The following is a 22140-nucleotide window of genomic DNA, read 5'->3' on the forward strand; positions in this document are numbered from 1 at the left end:
AACACAACGTTACCCCAGGCCCGGCCCCAGCCCTGCCCCTCCGATCCTGGGGCTGTGCCTGTGACCTCCCCACCCACCTTTAAGGACCTGGACCCTGTAAATTCTCCAGGCTGGGAGAACTAATGGAGGGGCTGGAAGCTGGGAGTTGGGAGGTGGGACTGGCTGTGCGGACTGAGTTTTGAGGTATAGAAGTGTGGGAGTAATGGGAAGAGCCTTAGGCTAAATGTGGTCTTTGAATTCTAGACTAGTTTGATATGAAGCAGAAGTGTAGGAGACACTGGGAGGGACTTGGACCCAGGGCTGCCTGGTGGTAGGGCCAAGTCAGACTAAGGAAGAGCAGTTGAATGGATCAGGGAGAATTCCTGAGGTAGGGGGAATTGGAATGGACCAGAAGAGCCAACGAGGGGAGGGTGTAATGATTTGAGAGGAGACTCAGACCAGATGGACTAGAAAGAGGCCTAGACTTGGAGAAAATGAGGATCTAAGATGTGAAATGATAATGAGGGCTCTGAAGTGGTCATGGGACTTAGCAACTGGGAGGAGGGCAAGTTTTCCAGGAAGGCTGTGCATATTGGACTAGGAGGAGATCTGTGTGCAGAGAAGAGTTAGGCCTGAAATGGGGACTTTCCCAGGGCCTACTGTGAGGAATCTCCGCTAAAAGTGGAGTTTCTCTGGGATTAGATTCCAAATCTCTGTGATAAAGAGACTGAAGGATCAGCTCTTGGGGGGGAGGGGAGGAGTGGAAGCCTGGGGTGGGGTTGGGATTAGGCTAGAGACAGCTGTGGGATAAAGCAGGACACTGGCCTGAGGAGCTTGGGAACTAGGGCTGTCCTACTGGGGCCACAGCCCACTTTGTGAATAGCAAGTTGAGAACTGCTATTGAGGTCCCCTTACTTGAGCTGGGGGTGTGGGGGTCCCCCGGCAGCGGCGGTGGCAGGTGGCGGCACATCCTGGCTGGGTTTCTGGGCCAGCTGTGGCTTGGTGGGACGTCCAGCAGGACCTGGGCCACTAGGCCGGGGCTGCTGTGTGGTGGGTGGCCCAGTGCGAGGTCCAGGACCTGCCTGGCTGGCCTGACGAGTGGGGCCTGCAGGGCCTGGAGGTTTCTGGGGAGGGCCCTGGCGCTGCTGCCCAGCTGGTGGGGCCCCCGAGGCCTTTGGCGGAGCGGGACCAGAGACAGATGTCTGACGGGTAGCTTGTGGGGCCCCCGCCTGGCGCTGGGGAGATGGGGAGGCCGGTGGACGAGCTGCTGGAGGTGCCCCAGGGCCTCCTGCTACTGGCCGGGATTGGCGGCCTTGACCCTGCGTCATCGGTGTGGCCTGGGATGCAGGCTGCTGAGGCCCTGATGTGGGACTTGGTAGGCGCTGAGGCAGGGGACTCCCAGCTGGGGGTCCAAGGCCCGACAGATGCTGCTGACCCTGCGGGGGTGGGCGCTGCTGCAATGGTGGTCCCTGACGCTGAGGGCCTGGGCCAGGCTGTGGAGGGCCACCTAGGGGACAGAGAAAGAGAGAGAGAGAGAGAGAGAGAGAGAGAAACGCACATGAGAGGGCACAGTGAGAGGCAGGGCTATTTGAAATGCTGAGAAAGCCATCGTCACTTACCCTGGGGTGGGGGTCGTTGCTGAGCTGGGGGCCCTGCAGGCTGCTGGGAGGTCTGGCGGCCCAATGGTGGTGCTCCTGGAGAAGGAGTCTGCAACAGAAGAGTGGAGCAGAAAAGGTTAAAAATAGCCAATCACACTGACCCACCTCCCACTCTGCCCTGTGATGCCAGCTGAGGTGATATGGGATTGGTAGTTTCCCACCCCATACTCAGGGGTCAGGAGGCACTCAGGGAGGTGAGGTAGCAGATGTGTATTATTTCTAAAACAACTAGCAACTGGCCACATGTGCACCATGGGATGCTGATAACCTACTGAGAATCAGCTCAGTGACACAGCTTGACCAAGGGCTGGCCTCCCCACCACTAGCTCGATGCCAAGGACCTCACCTGGCTGTGGGAGCCCCTGCCAGGGGAGGCATCACGCTGTCGCTGCCGGGGCAAAGCCTGAGCCATCTTATTAACCACAAGCTCCACAATGAGCTGTTTGTCTTCATCTTGGTGGTCACCAATGAGTGGCATGGAGGAGCCCACCACCTGGGGGAAGAAAAAGAGTCCAGTGAGGGGAGAGGAAGTCCTAAGGGGCCCCGATTGTGCACTGCAAGGAAGCCAGTTGTCTGCTATAAAACACCTGACCATTTCTGAGGTCCTTCAGAACAGGGTCAGCAAATCAAGAAAGGCCCATGGGTCAAATCCAGCCTGTTGCCTGCTTATACAGGGCCCATGAGCTAAGGATGGGTTCAATGTCTTTCAATGGTTGAAAAGTTAAAACAATTTCATGCTATATGAAAATAAAATAATTAAAAACTTAAATTTCAGTGCTCACAAACTGTATTTTAGACATAAACACATAAGCTGTGTCCATAAACAGTCACACTTGTGTGTTTATACAGTGTCTGTGGCCCCCTTGGCAGAGTTGAGCAACTGCAACAGACACCATGGCTAAAACTAAAAACACATACTCTGGTTCTTCACTGAAAACATTCACCAATTCTCACTTTAGTTTGCTAAGTACTTTGTCTGTTACAGAGTGCCTTGCTATTGACCCAGTTCACAGAACACTTTAAGTGCTTCACCATTCACCAAGATGTTTAACAAGTGGTTTGCTGCTCACCAAAGATGTTCAAGTTAGATCAGGTTGGAGTTTTGTTTGTAGTGCTGATGATTGAACCCAGAGCCTCATGCATGCTAAGCAAGTGCTCACCACTGCGTTACACCCCTGCCCCAGGTTAGAATTGACTGTTTTGCCATTTGCTAGGGATGTCCAAGATGCCAGGGTACTTTATAGTTTACCAAGCACCTTGCCATCCACTGAAGACTGAGCCATGGAGTACTCTGAAGTTTGGAGGGTTGCTGCCATACACCTACTCCTCCCTCTGTGCCCCACTGCCCCCTGGGTGCTCCCACCTCAATGATGTGATCCCTTCCATCCTTCCCATGCAGCGCTTCCACTGCGCAGATGTCCAGTCCCCCAAAAATCTCCGAGCACGTGTCCACCCATAGCTTGTACCTGCCAAGATGGGGCCAAGGAAGCCAGTCAAGGCCTTGCCAGGGGTCCTACACTCACCCTCCCTGTCTCTGTTCCCTGCATTCAGCCCTCACCTGTCAGACATGGCGATCTGCTCAAGCATTGCAGAGCCTGTGTTGGTCTTCCAGTTCCCTGACACTGACGTCCTCCTGGGGGACAAGCAAGAAGAGGCTCAGGGGGCTCTGGGCTGTACAGGGTAGGGCAGAGGACCCCTCCCCAGGCCCAGACCTCCCACTCACATGTAAGCCTTGTAGTTCTGCCCGATCTTCTGGACACGCACATCATATTTCGCATCAATGAAGGGCTCTGCAGTGGCATATGTCTTGGTCAATGCCACAACACTTGCAATGTCCTGGAAGTCATGCTGATTGTCTACCTTGACCTGTGCACATAGGGACAAGGGATCAGGACCACGGTGGGAAGAGGGGCTACCTTGAGGAGTATGTACACATGACACATGAGTGAGGTAAGTACACAAAAATTAGGTGGGCAAGCCAAGGCACTCAAGCATACACAATTGTGAGTCTCTGTTTTGTACATGTCCACCCAAACACATAAGGGTATATACAACTCTGAACATTCTAAAATCAATTGAATTTTCCACTTTAAATGACTGAGTTGCATGGCATTTGAATTATATCTCAATAAAACTGTGAAAACACTAGGTGTATGTGTAGCATATGCATGGGACACCCAGACACAAACTCAGTTGTACACACCATAACATACAGAAGCTGGGACACACTCAAACTTAAAACTCACAAGTCTGCTTTCTACATACATACAGACAAAATCAGCATACTGGACTCCAAGATCCTGGAATGTAAAAGATGATATGATGCGTGTTCGGCACAGAAGCACACATACACCCACAGACACAATGCTGGATACATTAGCACAGTAACAGGATATAAAATTGCCTGAATACACAATAGAAAAACAGGCTGGAAAAATTAGCTGAATATGAGAAAACAAAAATCCAAATAGACATCCTAGGACATACCACGAAACAGAATTACTGGTGTGCACTGAATACACAAATATCCATGTATCAACATACACACAGTGCCCCAAGTGTGCACTATACAAACACATGCACACGCACACACTCTGGCTGGTGACTCACCTTGCCCATTCCAGAGTGTGCATGCCCCATCTTCACAACCACGGGGTATGTTGTGCTGCTGAGCTGGTAGGGGAAAGGCAGAAAAAGCATGGTCAGGATAGGAGTGCTGACCACCAAGTAGTGTGGAATAGTGCTCAACAATCCCATGTAATGTGAGCCACACTACGAGCCATTTTGCAGAAACAGTAGGTCAGAGACAGGCAGACACCACCTAGGAGTCACACAGCATCTCTAAGCTGAGAATCAAATCTACAGCCCTGCCTGCCTGCCTTCCTGCCTGCCCCACCCCCACCCCAGTCCATACTTCCTGTCACTGCTTTTCCAGGCATAGGCATGATAAAAGGGTGGGAGACTTCCAGAAAAGGGAAAGTTTGTTTTTACAATGAATGGACCATAGCAGAATGAGTGTGTGTGTATGGGGGTGTAGTGATGGTTAGTACATACCAACTGGACCTCTCAGCCAAGCCCAAGCCTTATGTGTGCGTGACTTAAGAGACATAAACCGTCAGGTCTACCCAGCCCACGAGTGTTGAGACAGACAATCAACACAGGCTCCAAGCACAACTAGCTCTTAGGGGTGAATAGAGACCCACACAGTCATTCCTATGTGGACACTGAGCCAGCCAGGTGCCCATGGTGTGCACAGCAGCCAGAGTTCCTGGGCAGCACACACTCCACACTCTCAGTGACACACAAAGCCTGAAGTCTGGCTCCCTGCCCCTACCCAAACTCACATAACAGAGGGACACACACAATACAAGGATTTACCCATGTGGCAATACAGAGGCACACACAAATCTACAGGCCACACACAATACAGCTGCACACATACCAAACTCACAGACACTTGCAACACTCCTGGGCACACAAGAAGTATATGTAGCTGGGTGTTGTGGCACATGCCTGCAATCTCAGCATTCTTCGAGGCTGATGCAGAAGAACTGCAAGTTTGAGTCCACCCTGTGTAACTTAGTGACTTAGTGGGACCCCTATCTCCAAATGAAAATTTAAAAAGGGACTTGGGGTGTAATTCAGTGAGAAAGCCCTGGGTTCAGTCCCTAGTACCACACACAAAAGGATATCCAGACACACACACACCCAACCTCCCTAGCAGTATATACAACACAGGGAGACATGTACACAATCCAGAGATACTTTGTACAACTCAGGCTAAGCATACAGACCATACACCTATGTGCATAAACACACACATACTCTCTCTGACTCTCTCTCTGTCTCTGTCTCTCTCTCTCACATGCATTTAGGCAAATGGAATATCTCTAGTCTCCCTATGCGCTGGGTGGGGAAGAGAAACTGGGTTGGAAGATCCCAGCCTGTCACAACGTCACAGCACGGGTGCACACGCAGGGCCCGTGTGTCTGGCTGACAGGGTAGAGAGATGACATTCCCAGACAGGCTGCTGGGGTGGGGGCAGTTCCTGGTTTCCGACATGTACAGGAAGCTTGCAGACTCAGGATGACTGATTGACCGTCAGTCCTCATCCTCTCTTTGCACCTCCCCTTCCTCATTTCCCAAATGACTGGCGTCATCTTGGGGATGGGGAGGGAGAGTTCTTTAGGCGATATGCCAAGCAAACAGGGCCAAGGTGTGCGTGTGTATGTGACATATCACTGCAGTATACTCACAGCGCACAGAGGTGAATATCACACTTAGGATCACATAAGGAACCCATAGAAATCACACATAATACACTTGGCCATATTCCCAACTCTCAGGAAGGGAAATTCACACTAAGGGGCACACATGCCACTTCTAGAGACAGAAACATACCAGACAGACAGACAGACAGACACACACATCTGTTGAGGTTTCTAAGTCTTTCTTTACTTCCTCTGGACCCAAGTCTGAATGTCACCCTGGATCTGTATATGTCCATGACCACCCATTTGTATGAGCAGGGAACTTGGGATCCCTGGGAGACTCCTAGGCTTGAAACTTTTGTTTCTTTATTTGTTTGTTTGATATGTGGGCCATTTTATGTTGTCCAGGCTAGTCTTGAACTCATGGACTCAAGCAATCCTATTGTCCCAGCCTCCTGAGTAGCTGGGACTATAGGCATTCACCACCATGCCCAGATCTTAGACTTGAATTTTTGCTTCTCCTCTTCCTAAGGTCATGTGGCACCACAGATATGTAACTTAAACTCTCTCTGGGCCTCAGTTTCTTGATCTGTATAAAGGGCATGATCAGGCCCAGCACTTGGCACATCATGTGGAGATTATCAGGTATCTGCTTTGTACATACCAGCTGGTCCCCAGTGTCCCACTCTATCCAGCTCTTCAGATGGTCACAGACCCAAACACCCCTCCATGGGGCTCATCTCTACCCTTTCCCAAACTTGGATCCACATAACTTCTCACTTACAAACAGTTGGCAAAATTCTGTGCTGACTCAGGTTTGAGAATTTGAGCTAGCGTCAGAAGCAAGATTAGTGAGTGCCAGAGATAGGACTTGCCCTGTTTTTACTTCTGCCTTTCTCCCACCACTACACTGAGTTACTCAGCCCCATCTAGTCCAGTCTCAATCCCCTACTTTCACAATCACCTTCTCCAAATCTGTGCTTCCCTCTCTCCTTTCCAAGGTTTTATTGCTTCTCCCAACAGCTGTTTCTTCACTCTCATTCCTGGGCAAGCCACTTTACCCTGCTTTGTCTGTTTATGAGAATAAGAATGGTGTGGAATTCACAGGGGTGTGGGGAAGAGAAGAATGGTATGCAATAGGGATATGAGGGATATAAGAATACTATGTAATTCACAGGGATTTGAGGGATTAGTCAGTGTTTCAGGAAAAAAAAACCCGCTTAGCACAGAATCTCTGGCACACAGTAAATGTCAATCCTCAGAAAGTATTAGATACTATTATTATTATTGGTTTAATATCCCTTCATTAACTTTTTTTTAGGGGCTGGGGATTTAGCTCAGCGGCATAAGCGCCTGTCTTGCAAGCAGGTAGTCATGAGTTCGATCCCCGGTACTGATAAAAATGAAAAAGACAAAAAAAAAAAAAAAAAACTCAGTAAAAACTTTTTTTTTGGTGGTGGTGGTGGTGGTCTTATTGGGGACTGAACCCAGGGTCTTAGCACTGAGCCAGATCCCCAGCCCCCTTACTTTAAATTTTGAGACTAGTGCTTCTAAGTTACTAAACTGCCCAGGATGGGACCAAATTTGCAATCCTCCTGCGTTGGCCTCCCAAAGTGTGGCTATTACAGGTGTGTACCACCATGCCCCACTTCATGAACTAACATTAATGAACAAAGAGAACACTAAGATTAGATGAAAGAGATAATATACAACATAAAGGCTTTAGCAGACCATAAGTGCTGGCTGGTAGTTTTTATTGTGGGGCCCTGGTTATTGAGCCAACCTCCCCAAGTTAATCAAGCTTAATTGGCAAGTGGGAAGTTGACAGTGAACGACATAATTTACACAAAGACCTTCTTAGTGCACAGTACACAGTAAGAGCTTAATAAGTAGCTGCTGTCATCACTATCCTCATCATCATTCTTGGTCTGTCCTCTGAAATAACCAAGGAAGCTAATCAGCCCTCAGAACTCTTTGGCAGGACCCCAGAGGGTACTCCCACGAGGACAGGAAGCCAGCATCACTTGCATCATGCCACCCCCACTAGGGCTGTGGGACCTTTAGTGGGGAAGGGGCAGGGCAGGATGGGGTAGGGATCAGGTTTCTATTGACTCACTACTTCTTTCGCCACCATCTAGCCCCTTCCCTTGCTTGCCAGGACGGTGCTAGACCTGGGTTAGGATCTCAAGGCCAGTTAGCTTAGTTTACTCAAATCCCAGTCATGCCATGCTCTGTGACCCCCTTCAACTTCTCTATGTCTCATATTTCCTCATTCATAAGATGGGTTCCCACCTTAGAGGCTTGCTGCGAACCTTTTGATGTTGGAGTTTTCAATAGGCTTTCCTATGTAGCCCAAGGAACTTGATATGTTCTTTCCTCTCTTGAGTGCTGGGACTATAGATGTGCAACCTTGTCCTCAGCTGTTGTGAGCTTTGAGATAAATTATGCCGAATGCCACTATATAAATGCTGGCAATTTTTTTCCAGGTCTGGGGATGAAACACAGGGCTTTACCCTCACTAGGCTAGACCAGGGATCTATTACTGAGCTGCACCCATTAGTCTTGCCTGTTTTTTTTTTTTTTTTTTTTGAGAAGAGTTTTTTGACCAAGGCTCCTGGCCACCTGACACCAGTCCCAGGTCTGCCATTAGTTAACTCTGTTGATCTTGGATAATCACCTACTGTATTTCGTGCCTCAGTTAACCCACATTGTGTCCCACCCACATTGACCTGCCTCAGCTATCTCCTCCCCCGCTGCTCTACTGAATTTGCCTCCCCCTCGGCAGAAAGTCAGACACATCTGGGGTCGGCATGGAATAGATGCACAATAAATGTTAAAGAAACAAACTGTTTCAGGCTTAAACCAAGGAAAATTTGGAGGAGGTAGGTGGTGGGAGAGACTTTGGAGATCCTCGGGACAGCTGGCCTGACATCTTTGGGCGGACGCACAACGTGGAGCTGGGGGAGGGGGCGCGGCGGGCTGGCGCGCATTTGGGGAGGCGGGTGGATCTCCTCTGGGCAACCCTCGGCCCGCCCCTAGGCTTCTTGTGCTGGGGTGGGCGGATGAGTAATGCATCCAGGAAGCCTGGAGGCCTGTGATTTCCGCGCCAACCCCGCCCCTCTCGCGTGGACATTTATCCTCTCCTGCTCCGGCCCTGCCGCCATCGCCGCAGATTCCGCGCCTAGAGACACACCGGAGGTGAGCGGGGATCTGGGTGTCCCGGCAAGGCTGGGCTGGCCTGAAACCTGTGTGCGCGCTACCAGGCCAGTCCAGTCCTGTGCCAGATGCCGGGCTGCTCAACCTGATCTGCGGGAATGAGGACCCTGGGCTGGTCATGGGGAGTGAGGGAACGAGGGTGCGAGGCAGAATTGCTTCCCCAATTCCAATACCCCCAAATCCTTTGAACTTCTAGCATCCATACCTAACTGCCCCAAACCCATAACTAATACCACGAAGGCCTCCCAACCTTCCAACTCCTCCAGATTCCCCTATTGCCCCCTAACGCCTTACCCAAAACCCCTGTGGCTCCCTTAAGTCCTCAGTCTCCAACTCCTTAAACCTCAGAAATTCCTCTACATTCAAATTCCTCAAATAGTCATCCCCTTAAGAACCCCAACTGTCCTACCCCTTGAATCCCCAAACTCCCCCAACTCCCTAAACCAACTCCTTTGAATTCCTCAATCTTCAATCTCGCATATTCTGTATCTCTTAATATGCACAACTCCTATACTCTTAATCTCTCCAAATTCCTCCAGTTCCCCCAGACCCTAAATTTCTCACCCTCAAACTCTTCAACCTCCGGGTTTCCCCAAGCCCCTTAAATCCTAAAACTTCCCAGCCACCTTGTTCATCAGTTGCCTAGAGCTCTATAATCCTTCAATTTCCTTAAAGCACCCAAACTCCACACAGCCCCAAACTCTCCCAACTCTTTAAAAGCTCTGCTGGGCATGGTGGCACACGCCTCTAATCCCAGCACTCAGGAGGCTGAGGCAGGAGCATCACAAGGAGCTTCAGGCCAGCCTGGGCTACATAGTGAGTTTAAGGCCAGCCTGAACTGCATAGCGAGACCTTTTCTCAAAAGTCCTAAACTTCTCTGGGCTCTCCAACCTCCTTAAAATCCTCAGACTCCCCAACCCCAAATCTAGTACCCTCTCCCCCAGAATCACCAGATGGGCAGATCAGCTTATCTGGGGGCTGCCTTTGACCCTTCCTTCCCCAGCAGAATCCACCATGGCCCCCTTTGTGCCCCTGGCTTCTGGCATCCTGTTGTTGCTGTCACTGATAGACACCAGCAGGGCCTGCACCTGTGCCTCACCCCACCCGCAGACAGCCTTCTGCAACTCTGACTTCGGTGAGTCTGGTCCTTCTCTGCCCATACTTGGTGCTGCAAACTCTGCTTTAGCCATACTGGCTTCCTCAGATATTCATGATTACATTAGGCCCAAACCCTCCTCAGGACTTTGGTGCTGGCTGCTCCCTCTGCCCAGCACACACTTCCCTCTAGGTATCCATATACAGATAGGAGGCTGCCTAAAAGTCATCCTCTCCAATGGCCTTCCTGTTTTAAAATTTTAATCCCTGCTTCCTAGTACTCTTGTTTCATTTTGTTTTTGTTGTTGTTCTTGTTTTATTTTTTTGTACCGGGGATCAAATTTAGGACCTTGTGCTTACCAGGCAGGTGCTTATGCCGCTGAGCTACATCCCCAGCCAACCCCTAGTACTCTGGATTGCTGTTAAAGAGAAATATTCAGTGATACTTGTTAAGGCATGGTAAGGCAGACTTTATTCAGGACCAGCTAGGTAGTTAAGAGGGCCCGAGGCAATGAGATTTTTTTTTTTGTCTTTTTCCTTTTTATCAGTACCCGGGATCGAACTCACAACTGCCTGCTTGCAAGGCAGGTGCTTATGCCGCTGAGCTAAATCCCTAGCCCGGCAATGAGATTTTGTTGTAGGAGGGAGAGAAAAATTGGGCTCAACTTCCAAGATAGCAGGGGCAAGTGGGGATCTATAGTCAAGGAGCAGCGTGGGGGTCAGTGAATGAAAAATTACTAAAAGGAAACATCAGGAGTAAAAGATATTATAATTAAACAAATCAATAGGATTCCTGCTGAAGACAGCCCTGGGAGATAAGGAACCTCTTCAGATACTGAAAGCAATTAGATGGGCTGGGGAATTCTCAGTACACTGATTTAGCAGGATTTTTTGCTATTACTGGATCTAATGAAAAGTACATGGGTGGGTCTGGAAAAAGGTTCAGGAGCCTGACTAAAATGGTAAAGCAAAGATTTTTGTCACCCCCTCATTTAGCTTTGTTTCCCCATCACACTTCATATCTTCTACTGTCCCATATATTTATCTGTAGTCTATCTCCTCTTGGCTAGAAGGTAAGCTCCACAAGGGAAGGCATTTCTGTGTTTTGCTCACTGTTACATCCCTAACACCCAGAACAGCACCTAGCATACAGTAGGCACTCCAAAGTATTGAGTGTCAAGTGAATATATGAAAAAGGCTTAAAGCAGTGTCAGGCAAAGAATAGACACTAGATAGATGAATCAATTTGCAGTTGTGTGAATTGCTTAGTGTGCTGTAGGACACTCGGTGATCCTGATTTGCCGGTGTGTTTTTATTATGATGATTATTTTTATTTGTTCACATCCCCCAATTGATGCGTTTTCTCCTTCCTCCTCGGTAGTCATAAGGGCCAAGTTCATGGGAACCACAGCAATCAACATGACCACCTTTCACAAGCGTTATGAGATCAAAGTGACCAAGGTATCTACCTCCGTATCCCCTCCCTAGTCTTCCCTAACCTCTTCCTGCTTCTCAAAATAGAAATTTCTGGACATGAGTGGTGTGGAAAGTCAGTGAAGTCAGGATTTGGGTATATGACTTAAGGGAAGAACTTGGAGTGGGAGGAATATGTCGGTAAAAGAGGACTCTTCCCATCTGTCAACAGATGTTCAAAGGATCGGATGCCTTGGGACATGCCAACGACATCCGGTTCCTCTACACCCCCGCCATGGAGAGCCTCTGCGGGTACTTCCACCCGTCCCAGAACCGCAGTGAGGAGTTTCTCGTCGCTGGTGAGGCCCCGCCCCCTCACCCTGGGCCAAGCCAATCTGTCCAAGGACGCTGCCTAGCAACCGGGTGGGGGCGAGGCTGGGTAGGGGCCGATCCAATTTCAGCCTATGAGGCCAAGAACAGAGCAGGGGTCTGTATGTCCTTGGCACCAATCAGGGGCTATCCAGGCCCTGGGCCCAGCCAATCAAAGGCTGCCTGTGGTTTTCTCCCCTCCCAGGACAACTGCGAGCCGGCAACTTGCATGTCACCACCTGCAGTTTCGTGGTTCCCTGGCACAGTCTGTCCTCCTCTCAGCAGAAGGGCGTCACCAAGACTTACTCTGCTGGCTGTGGGGCATGCACAGTGAGTGCCTGGGCTCTGAGATCCTCTGCCTGGAGACTGTTCTTGGGACTGTACCTGAAACCACAGGCTTGTTCTTTCGGTGACTGTTATTTTGACTGCTTCTCGATCCCCAGGGGTATCCATGATCCCTCTGGCTAGTCCCCCAAGACTGAGACTGCAGCCTGAGGAATCCTGGTTGTTTCCTTGTTCTGTACCTGATAACTTCTTGTTGCCTGTTCCCTGAACCTTCTCCCTTGTCCCTCTAACTCTCCCTTGTGATTATTCTGTAATCCCACTGTCTTTTTCTGACACCCTGGGATTTTTATTTCCTTAGAATGTTCTCCAGGAAGCCAAAGTGCTTTTCCCCAAACCTACTGACTCTTCCCGGTATAGTTCATGGATGCTCTGCAGCTCTGACTACTCCAGACACCAGGAAGCATTACAGTGACTTTCTGGCTATTCCAGCACTGTTCCTTGGTGGCTCTGCCTCAGAGCCCCATTGTTCTCTCCAAAGGGAGAATACCCTAGAACACCACACTACCATTCCAAGGCCTTGCATGCTCCCTTGCTGTTTCTCCAATGGGCTTTTCTTGGATCTGAACCCAGGTGGGGTGACACCAGTTCTGAACAGCTCCATGCTACAAGCTGAGGAGAAAATTCTCCATGGAAGAGGAAGAGGGAGACCAAATCCTCAGCAGGCTTCTCCTTTCTCCTCTAGGTGTTTCCCTGTTCATCTATCCCTTGCAAATTGTTGAGCGACACTCACTGCTTATGGACAGACATGCTCCTGAGTGGTTCTGACAAGGGCTTCCAGAGCCGCCACCTTGCTTGCCTGCCACAGGAATCCGGGATGTGCACCTGGCAGTCTCTACGGACCAAGACACACTGAATGAAGCTTACCCCTTCTGGCACCTGAAGCTTTCATGGTGTTTACTCCTTTCCACTCTCTTTCCCCCAAATGGTGAAATAAAAGAATTGTCATTTAGCAGACACTGTCTCTGTGTAGCGCCGGTGAACAAACCCATGTCACCGCCAACCTGACAGGAGCACCATGGGCTAATGGGAAGGGCAAGAGGGATGTTGGATTTGGGGGCTGGGGCTGTAGCTCATTGGTTGAGCACTTGCCTAGTATGGATGAGGCCCTGGGTTCCTTCCCCCAACAAGATGGGGAAAAAGATGTTGAGTTTTTTATATAAAATTTGATGTACTAGTAATAATCTGATCATAAGAATTAGAGCTGGTCATCTTCAACATCAGTCATGGCCCTTTAACCTGTTATGAACTCCAAATCATTGAATACTTTAGTCAGTACTTTAAAATATTTTACTGCAGTAGTTTCTAATTCCTGTTTGCCCAGGGCTCTCCCATTAATAAGTTATCCCATGGCTATAAATCCCCCTATTCACAAATCTCAGTTGACAAATTCATTGATACATGTCCCATCAATTAGAAAACTTTGCCTCAGTCCTTGTCCTAATGTCCAGTGAGGATGCCCCATCCAAACCTACTGTCCCTACCCTTAGGTTCTGTACCATGACAAGAGGGGATGCAGATGCTCCCATGTAACCCCTGGCTGGACTCCTCAGGAAGAAGAGCTAGCCTTTGCACAATACCCATAGAGCTGGCCATCTTCAACATTAGTCATGGCCATTTAACCTGTTATGAACTCCAAATGGGAGTTTCCATTAGCAGGGGGTTTTGAGGCATAGAAGTAGGTAGGATGGAGAGAAGGGATGATCCTAAAATCCCAAGGCTCTGCCCTGCTCTTGCTCTCTCCTTCCCTCACTGACTAACCCTGAAGGAAAGTCTGACCACAGTGAATGCAGGTGGGGTTCAAAATTAGAATCACCCATGCACACACTAGCCTATACCTATACATGCCTCCTTTTACCTAAACTGGGATTTCTCTACCTAAACCTCATATTCCCCCATAAAACCTAAGCAAGAGACCCTCCAAACACCCTCTTCCTGGCCTTTCTGCTCCCCTGCTAGGCCTAGGCCTCTCTAGCCCTTTCCGGTCCCTGGATCCTGCTCTTGATTTTCTGAAGGTCCTGACTCAAATGATATTACTGAGAACCACAATTCAAGATCAAGATAGTGCTGGGGACTGAGTCTGGCAAGTGTGAGGTTGTGAGTTCAATTCCTAGTACCCCCGCAAAAAAAGATTGAGACAAACTCTCAGTGGAACACACAAGTGCCCTATTGATCTGAATCTGCTTTAGGAAAGATCCAGTATGTTGACTTTGATGAAAAAAAGGACCCCCCCCCCAAATCCGTCACATCAGACTACCCCGTGGCAGTTAAACCAGGCCTCCTCCAGAGCATTCTAGGTCACCAAGTGTGGCTCCCTGGATCCTATGTAGTCCTGCTCCACAGCATTCTACACTCCTTGGAGATTTCGGCAGGTTCAAGTTATGACCCAGATCAGGATGGGCAGTATTTGAGCAACCAATATTTATTCCCCTGAAAAGGGAACACCCAGGTGGCTCAGAGGTAGACCAACAATGTCTGCAGCAACATTTACACCTTGGTTTTGCCTGGGAGATCAGAACTCTGCCCATCAAAAGGGGAAAATGGCAGGCTTCGCTGGTGGGTACAACTGCAGGGGAAGAAAACATGGGCACCCTTTGGTCCCTCAGCAGCCTGCAGGACCTCAGAAACTCCCGACAACTCACCAAACCCTAACATTAGTTCCTTACACTCTTTAGTCGCTCCCTGACTTCAAGGCCCATGCCCTGAGCCCTAGCCACCCTACCCCTGGGAAGAAGGTAAAGTAGAAAATAGCAGGTGAAAGACAGAACCCAGCATGGAGGCCATTCTGCTCATCTGTCCATACTGCAGGAGGGGCTCTGCATTCAGATCTGGTGAACGTAAGCAGGCATGTCTAGTCCCTCAGGGCACAGAGAGACCAGAACAGGGCTCAACGCTATCTCTTCCTGAGACTCAGCATAAACTCTTGGCAGGAACTATAGTTATTTTTGTTTTTCAGTCTTTTTGAGACAGAGTCTCACTATGTAGTTCAGGCTGACCTTGAGCTCACTTTGTAGCTCAGATTGGTCTTGAACTTGCAACAATCCTCCTGCCTCAGCCTCCCGAGTGTTGGGATTATAGGCATGAGCCACCACACCCAGAAGGAACTTAGTTCTAGGATGGCCACATCCCCCACCACTTCATAGAAAACCCATGCAAGTAAACACTCTCCAACATTTGGTGTGTCTGTGTATCAGTCTCATTAGAACTTTTGTGATAGTTGAGAGGAAGCACATGTGGTTGCAGCTACTGAGGTGTACAGCATGGGCTCCAGTTCAGTGGGTAATCTGGGCACCCGCCTTCCCTCTCCTGTACCACAGTCCTTTTCCTAAAATGTAGGTACCACAGTCCCTACTCAGAGTCCTTCAGACCTAGTCTCTTCTAGGGTTGGAGAATGATTAAGAGGTAGATTTACCTCTAAGATATTTTTCAGGTCAAAACACACATGAAACTCCGGCTGAGGATGTGGCTCAGTGGTAGAGCACTCGCCTAGCATGTGTGAGGCCCTGAGTTCCATCCCCAGTACCGCAAACAGCAAAAATGACAAAAACCAGGACACTCTCATAAAAATAGCTTAATGTGCAATATTACTAAAAATAAATTAATTTCTATACAGGCAGTGTTGTATACTGGTTAAGAACACGAACCCTGTAGCCAGGTCATTTGCATTCAAATCTGGCCCCTGCCATGTCCTCAGTCTGTGTCCTTGGAAAAAATCATATGCCCTTCTGTGCCTCAGTTCCCACATGTGTAAAACAGGGCTAAAATTATGCCTAACTCATAAGGATAATGTGTGTATTGAGTGAGGTAGTAGATATAAGGTGCTTAGAACTATGCTAGGCATGTAGCACTTATAAATAGTAGTTATAGTCAATATAATCAAATGTGCAATTGTAGCAATGGCAATTTTCATTAGTAATGAGTAATGTAATGTTGAAAAATATTTTTTTGAGACTGGGCCTCACTATGCATTTCAGGCTGGCCTTAAATTCACTATATAGCCCAGGCTGGCCTCAAACTCTCAGCAATCCTCTGCCTCAGCCTTCCGAGTGCTAGGATTATAGGCATGTGCCACCATGCCCAGCTGCAAATAACATTTGCTATCAGAAATAAAATAAAATGTTATAAATAATGGAAATTAGTAGCAGTGATTTCATGCACTCTAGAACCCTTCATATAAAACTCATGATCATGATAATCACTCCAGAGATGTTAAAAATATTTAATATACTTATTTTTAATATTTTTATTATGGTGAGGCTTATAACTGCTGACCAGTGTGCAAATCCCATCACAAATACCAACATTTTAGATTACTTCTAAGGAAATATATCTCCCAACCAGATGATAACATTCCCCATATGCCGTCCTCATTGTGGACAAATCTCTGCTTTTATAAATCTCTACTGTTTCCAAGACTCCAGATGACAAATCCCTAAGCCCTTGGTAAATCTTTCCTTTGATTAGTCCCATCTCTTCACTGAGACAAATCCCTTTTCACAAATACCCCATGAAGAAACATTTTGTTCATGAATATTCCAGTGCCATCTCCCCAGTGATAACATGCACTGACAAATCATGCCATTCATAAATATCCAGCAGCACTCTATTGTCTGCTGAGGGATCCCAGCTCAAGTATCTCTCTTCACAACTACCTGCCTGGTGGCATCCCTCCAGCTAACAAATCTCTATGAGTATCTTTCTAAAACATCATAATCAGGACAAACTCTATGTATTGGCAAATCTTCCCATTGCAAATTTTGACCCACTGGCACATCTCCTCATTATCTACCAAGAATGCTAAAACTCTCCATTCATACTTGTCCATCAGAAATGCTCCCACTGATAAGCTCTCTTATAAAATATTTCCATTCAGAAATAACCATCATTGATATTTATCTCATTTGTAATCATGTTTTAAAATCTTCCCATTCATAAAAATCCAGGTATCTATGTATTCACTATTGATTGACCAATGCCTACTGACACATTTCCCTATCCTTAGATATATCCAGTTGGGAAATAACTGCTACAACAACACCAAAAATATTATCCTATATGGTGAAACATCTCTTCCTACTACCCAGTGACAGATGGAGAGGTCAATTTATATTAGGTCAGACGTTCTCTCTCATTAATAGTGACTGACACTGACATCTCAGAACCCAGGTCTTGATGTCTTTTCTGTTTTTAGTGGTGAATTACACTTGCAAAACTCGCATCCAAGAAGAGGATTGGGAAGCAAGTTCTTTCTGGATGTGGAAGCTTCTCTGAAAATGATTGGTTGAAAGTCTAGTCTGTGTAAGAAGTTGTTAGAAGCCAGATGTGGTGGGGCACACCTGTAATCCCAACATTCAGGAAGCTGAAGCAGAAGGATCACTGCAAATTCAAGGCCAGTTTTAAACTGTAAAGTGAATTCTAGGCCAGGCTAAACTGCACAGCAAGACCCTGTCTTTAAAAAAAACAGTTGTTAGAGCCCCAGGTATACTCTCCAGCTACCAGTTCCCTGCTGCAGTAGAAGGCTGGAAATAGATCTCCTGAGAGTAGAGAGGGCTACTCTCTCTACTCTCTCTCTCATGTGGGCAGGAAGGCTTGAACCATATCTCCCTATTCTGGGCTATTTATCTACCACTGGCCTTGGCCCACTTGCTGGCCCTTTGTGGAGTATAGCTCTGACTGATGGAGACGGGTCCCCAGACTCAAGTGTCCTTTCCCTCACATCAAGGGGGCCTCCCTCTGGCCCCAGGAAAACAGTATTTATTATTAGCTAGATACTCTCAAATGCTCTCCTGATTGGGAATGAGCTGGGCCAAGGAAAGGTCATGCTTCAACTTTCCCCTCCACTTGTCCCTCAGGCTTCTACCACAAACTCTGCCTTCTTGTTTCTTCTGACTTTGTCCAAGAGCACACTTGGGCAGGTCTTTGAGATCTGCCTACCACATTACCATGATGTTTATTGTAATTGCAGACATGGGAGTTTCTAGAAGGACCTCAGAAAGAGCGGAAAGCAGATATTCTGTAAACTTTCTTCAAGGAGCCTTGAAGCCTAAGCCACAAAGGTTCCCCTGACAATATTTCTCCCACTCTTTGGTCCCTGTGGCTTAATTCCTGAAGCTCACACTTGTCATTCATACCTTGCAGCATTATGACTTCAGAATTACCAGAATTCCTACTCAGTGGTAGAACACTTGCCTGCCATGTGCAAGGACCTGTATCCTGTCTCTGGCAATGTGTGCATGCATGTGCATACACACATACATGCAATAGGGCACCTGGCCCACATCTGCCCAATAACTTTGACCTTGTTCTGGCTGAAAGAATGAACTAGATCTCTGACACCAAAAGCTACTGATGAGCTGAGATGGAGGCACAGACCTGTAATACCAGCTACTTGGAAGGCTGAGGTAGAGGATTATAAGTTTGAGGCCTGACTAGGTAACTAAGCAACTTAATGAGTCCCTTAATGAGGGAGGGGAATGTAACTCAGCACATGGTCCTGGGTTCAATCCACAATGCCACAAGTGAAGTTATTGATGAGATACTAAGACCCCAGGCTTCACCTCATAAATACTCCTCATTCCTAGTGTTCTCCTTTTGCCTCCTCACAGACTCTAATCACATGCTGGCCCTCTGGTTCAAAGGAGTACCCCAAATAAAAAGCATGGTAGTTATAGCTAGCTATAAGTTGACCATGATCATGAAGAAAGGCTCCCTTTATGAATTTCACAAGTCAGCGAACCTGTCCCAACCCTGTATGAATGCTTACTCTCATACCTCCCTCTGTATCTGCCCAGAATAAACAGTCCTATTTATGGAACATTCTTGCCACCAAGTGCCACCATGGGCTACTGTGCTTCCAATTTCAGCCCATGATAGCTAATTCTGTCCTCAACCCATGGTGTTCTGAATCTTAGAGACTTAGGGATCACATGCATCCTGCTCAAGGGACATTCAGTCACATTTTACCCCAGGTTCTCTAAGGGATGAGCACCTGTACCTCACAAGATGCCAAATGTGGCCTTGGAAGGGCTCAGAATGGAGCTGAAATGAGCTTCCCAAAGAGCAACAGGAAAGGATGAGCTGGCTTTTAAGTAGTGCCCTCAAGTATTTCTGCAAACACAGATGTCCCTGGTTGCTCCAGCTTGTCCTTGTGCTTTCCACTCCCTGCTTCCCTGTGCTGTTTCGTTCTCTCTTCCTTTTTCCTGATCCTCATTAAGCTCCCCCAACCATGGTGTTGAGCCTCCGGAAGATCAACTTTTTGTTTTGGCAGAACTAGGAATGGAACGCAGGGCAACTGTTTTGCCACTGAGCTATATCCATCTCTTTTTATTTATTTGTGTATTTATATTTTTGAGACAAGGTCCCTGCTAAGTGGCCCTGAACTTGCAATCTTCTTGCCTCAGCCTCCCAAGTAACTGAAATTACAGATTGTGCTCCTATATGAGGTAAGACCATCGACTTTTTTTTAAGTTTATTGGTGAAATTTTGGTATACATAATGATCACATTCATTATATGAAATTTGTACCTGTACATGATATATCTCAATTCCTCTTTTTTCTCATACTCTTAACCCCTCCTTTCAACCCCCCCCACCAACTTCTAGCTATGCTGAAGTTCTTCTCATGTGTTTTCTCTTGATCTGATGGCAGACATGTGCTCATAGTGAAAAGTCAATGAGCTGTTAACTTTATGTGTCTTTCTGAATTTTTCCTATCTCAAGACTTTTTATGTTTGGCCCCTCAGAAGTAACTCCCCCCCACACTGACATCTCTTCCTTGCTCTTTTCCCTTTTTTCCTCTTTTCTTTAATCTCTCTCTCTTAGTACCAGGTATCAGACTCAGGACCTTGTGCTTGCCAGGTGGGTGCTGCGCCGCTGAATTATATCCCCAATTCCTCTCTCACTCTTGCCCTATCTTTCACAAAATTACCACATCTCTGATCCTGTTGATTCCAATCTCAAAGCATACTTTCTTCATTCCACAGGGGGCAAGATTCCTGTGCCTAGAGAACGGACTGGAGTAAGAGAGGCCTTTGGATTGGATATCACCTGTCACAGTGTGTAAATCACTTGATTTGAGATGGCAAGAGAGGGGAATTCGCTATTACCGCAGCACTCTCCATCTGCATGACAAGACTGCCATAAGCAAATCACTAAGCTAGGGGTGTCAGGATGAAGAGAAGTTAAACTGTGCTCCACAGGGTCTTTCCATGTTTCCATTGGTGACTACTTAGACATAACTGAGCTGAATATCTTCCAGAGATTCCTAGTAGCTTGCAATCAGATGGATACAGATGGGGTGTCAGAGGCCAGTATGTGACTCTCACCACACGATGGAGCCTGAGCAGCCTTCCCACTGAAGCTTCAGGATGCATAATGGGGCAAGACTGCTCTACAACCCCAGGGCTAGCTTTGCCCCTTCATGCTTCATACTGGGTGGGGGACAAATAGGGAAGACAGGTGGCAAGCTGGCCTGTGAGGAGCTTCATACATCTGCTGTCTCATTCCCCATTACCCACCATTAACTCTGTCTTCTCAGATTCAAACGTCCTGTCCCCTCTGCGCCCTGACAAAAACAGCCTCTACACAGCTATAAAACAGTCAAGAGGTATGAGTGCCTTCTAGGTGTCAGGATTTAATGAGGTAATGTTGTTATGAAGGCAGTGTGGCATGGTCATGATAAACTGACCAGTGAAATAGAACACAGTTCACAACTTTCCCCACACAGGAATGACATTTTTGTATATGTTATAGGTGGCATCCCAGATCAATGTTGAAAGAAGAGTTAACCCTAAGGAAAAAGATGAACTGGATACATACCGACCTGTTCTTGGTTTGGATATGGTTTGAATGTGACCTTAAGGTTCACGTGCTGGAAAAGCTTGGTCTCCAGTGTGCCTGTGTTGAAGTAGTGGAAACTTTAAGAGGCGGAGCCCAGTGGAAGTGATTAGATCGCTGAGAATGCAGCCATGGAAAGGAATGAACATAGTCCTCACGGGACCCTGATTAGTTCTCTTGAGAGTGAGTTGTTATAAAAAGACTGTGCCTAGTCCCCGAGTCTCCCTCGCTTCCTGTCTTGCCACATGATCTCTCCCTCATGCATGCACTTCCAAAACAGACTAAGACACTACTTCACATTATAAATGAAAATCAATTTCAGAGGAAAAATAATTTAAATGTCATACATAAAGCTTTATTAAAACATCTCTTTCTAAAAAAAATCCTAACATAAAAAATTCTCTTTTTGCCCTAGTAACTTAAATTGCCATTTTGACATATACATGGATGTACATATATCTGTACATGGATATATATCCAGACTTTTAAGTTTTGTTCCTTTAGTCTGTCAGCCTGTCTGTTACATGTGTCAGCATGATATATTTTAAATTATAAGCTTCATAATGTATTTGAAGACAGAGGCATTAGATTCCTTGTAGGGTGGTAGGGCTAGCCCTTACCTCATAGCTAGTCCTTTTCAGGGTTTTCCTGGTTATTCTTATATGTTTGGTTTTCTATGTAAATTTTATTATCAGCTTGTCTAGATTAAAATAAAAGATTTTAGGTATATTTTTAAGAATCATTTTATTTGTAAATCAAATAAAGACCTCAGGGAATGAATTAATTTTTTTGTCTATTTGAGGTAGGGTCTCACTATGCAGTTCAGGCTGGCCTGTAGCTTTGTAGTCCCGATTGGTCTCAAACTCACAACAATTATCTTGTCTCAGTCTCCTGAGTTCTGGGATTACAGGCGTGCACCACCATGCCCAGCTGAGCTAATATTTTTATGATGTCATTTCATTCTAGCCAAGAATAATGTTTTTCATTTGCTTAAGTCTACCTTTGTGTCTTTCAAAATATGT

At 47.2% G+C, this 22140-nt stretch overlaps 2 protein-coding genes across 5 annotated transcripts in view; one reads left to right on the forward strand and one right to left on the reverse strand.

Annotated features, from left to right (window-relative positions):
* Syn1 (synapsin I) overlaps positions 1-22140 on the reverse strand; it is a 67044-nt gene that overhangs the window by 1129 nt on the left and 43775 nt on the right. For both annotated transcript variants that reach the window (XM_063245782.1, XM_005000241.4), the window contains exons 6-12: positions 4248-4310; positions 3361-3503; positions 3196-3270; positions 3001-3103; positions 1984-2130; positions 1599-1686; positions 895-1486 (exon numbers count right to left, since the gene is read on the reverse strand). In XM_063245782.1, the coding sequence (XP_063101852.1) occupies positions 895-1486; positions 1599-1686; positions 1984-2130; positions 3001-3103; positions 3196-3270; positions 3361-3503; positions 4248-4310 (1211 nt within the window). The remainder of the gene's footprint in view (positions 1-894; positions 1487-1598; positions 1687-1983; positions 2131-3000; positions 3104-3195; positions 3271-3360; positions 3504-4247; positions 4311-22140) is intronic.
* Positions 8888-13238, forward strand: Timp1 (TIMP metallopeptidase inhibitor 1). Of its 3 annotated transcripts, none has more exons than XM_063245783.1 (6): positions 8888-9046; positions 10071-10199; positions 11541-11620; positions 11805-11931; positions 12147-12350; positions 12969-13238. In XM_063245783.1, exons 2-6 carry the CDS (start codon positions 10079-10081, stop codon positions 13049-13051), a joined length of 615 nt encoding a protein of 204 aa, XP_063101853.1. In that variant the 5' UTR covers positions 8888-9046; positions 10071-10078; the 3' UTR covers positions 13052-13238. The 3 variants fall into 3 exon arrangements, with proteins under 3 accessions (XP_063101853.1, XP_005000296.1, XP_005000297.1); XM_005000239.4 differs by having other exon boundaries at positions 8889-9046; positions 12147-12271; XM_005000240.4 differs by having other exon boundaries at positions 8896-9046; positions 10068-10199; positions 12147-12271.

Source organism: Cavia porcellus, unplaced genomic scaffold (assembly GCF_034190915.1).
Source record: "Cavia porcellus strain 051 isolate PalLab524CR breed Dunkin Hartley unplaced genomic scaffold, mCavPor4.1 scaffold_3, whole genome shotgun sequence".
Taxonomy (NCBI): Eukaryota; Metazoa; Chordata; class Mammalia; order Rodentia; family Caviidae; genus Cavia; species Cavia porcellus.

Bases quoted from the DNA above. Each gene is read 5' to 3' on its own strand.
- Timp1 (XM_005000239.4), top strand. From the start codon at position 10,079: ATGGCCCCCTTTGTGCCCCTGGCTTCTGGCATCCTGTTGTTGCTGTCA. The intron at 10,200-11,540 runs GTGAGTCTGGTC...CCTCCTCGGTAG, and splicing joins CTTCTGCAACTCTGACTTCG to TCATAAGGGCCAAGTTCATG. The intron at 11,932-12,146 runs GTGAGGCCCCGC...CTCCCCTCCCAG, and splicing joins TGAGGAGTTTCTCGTCGCTG to GACAACTGCGAGCCGGCAAC.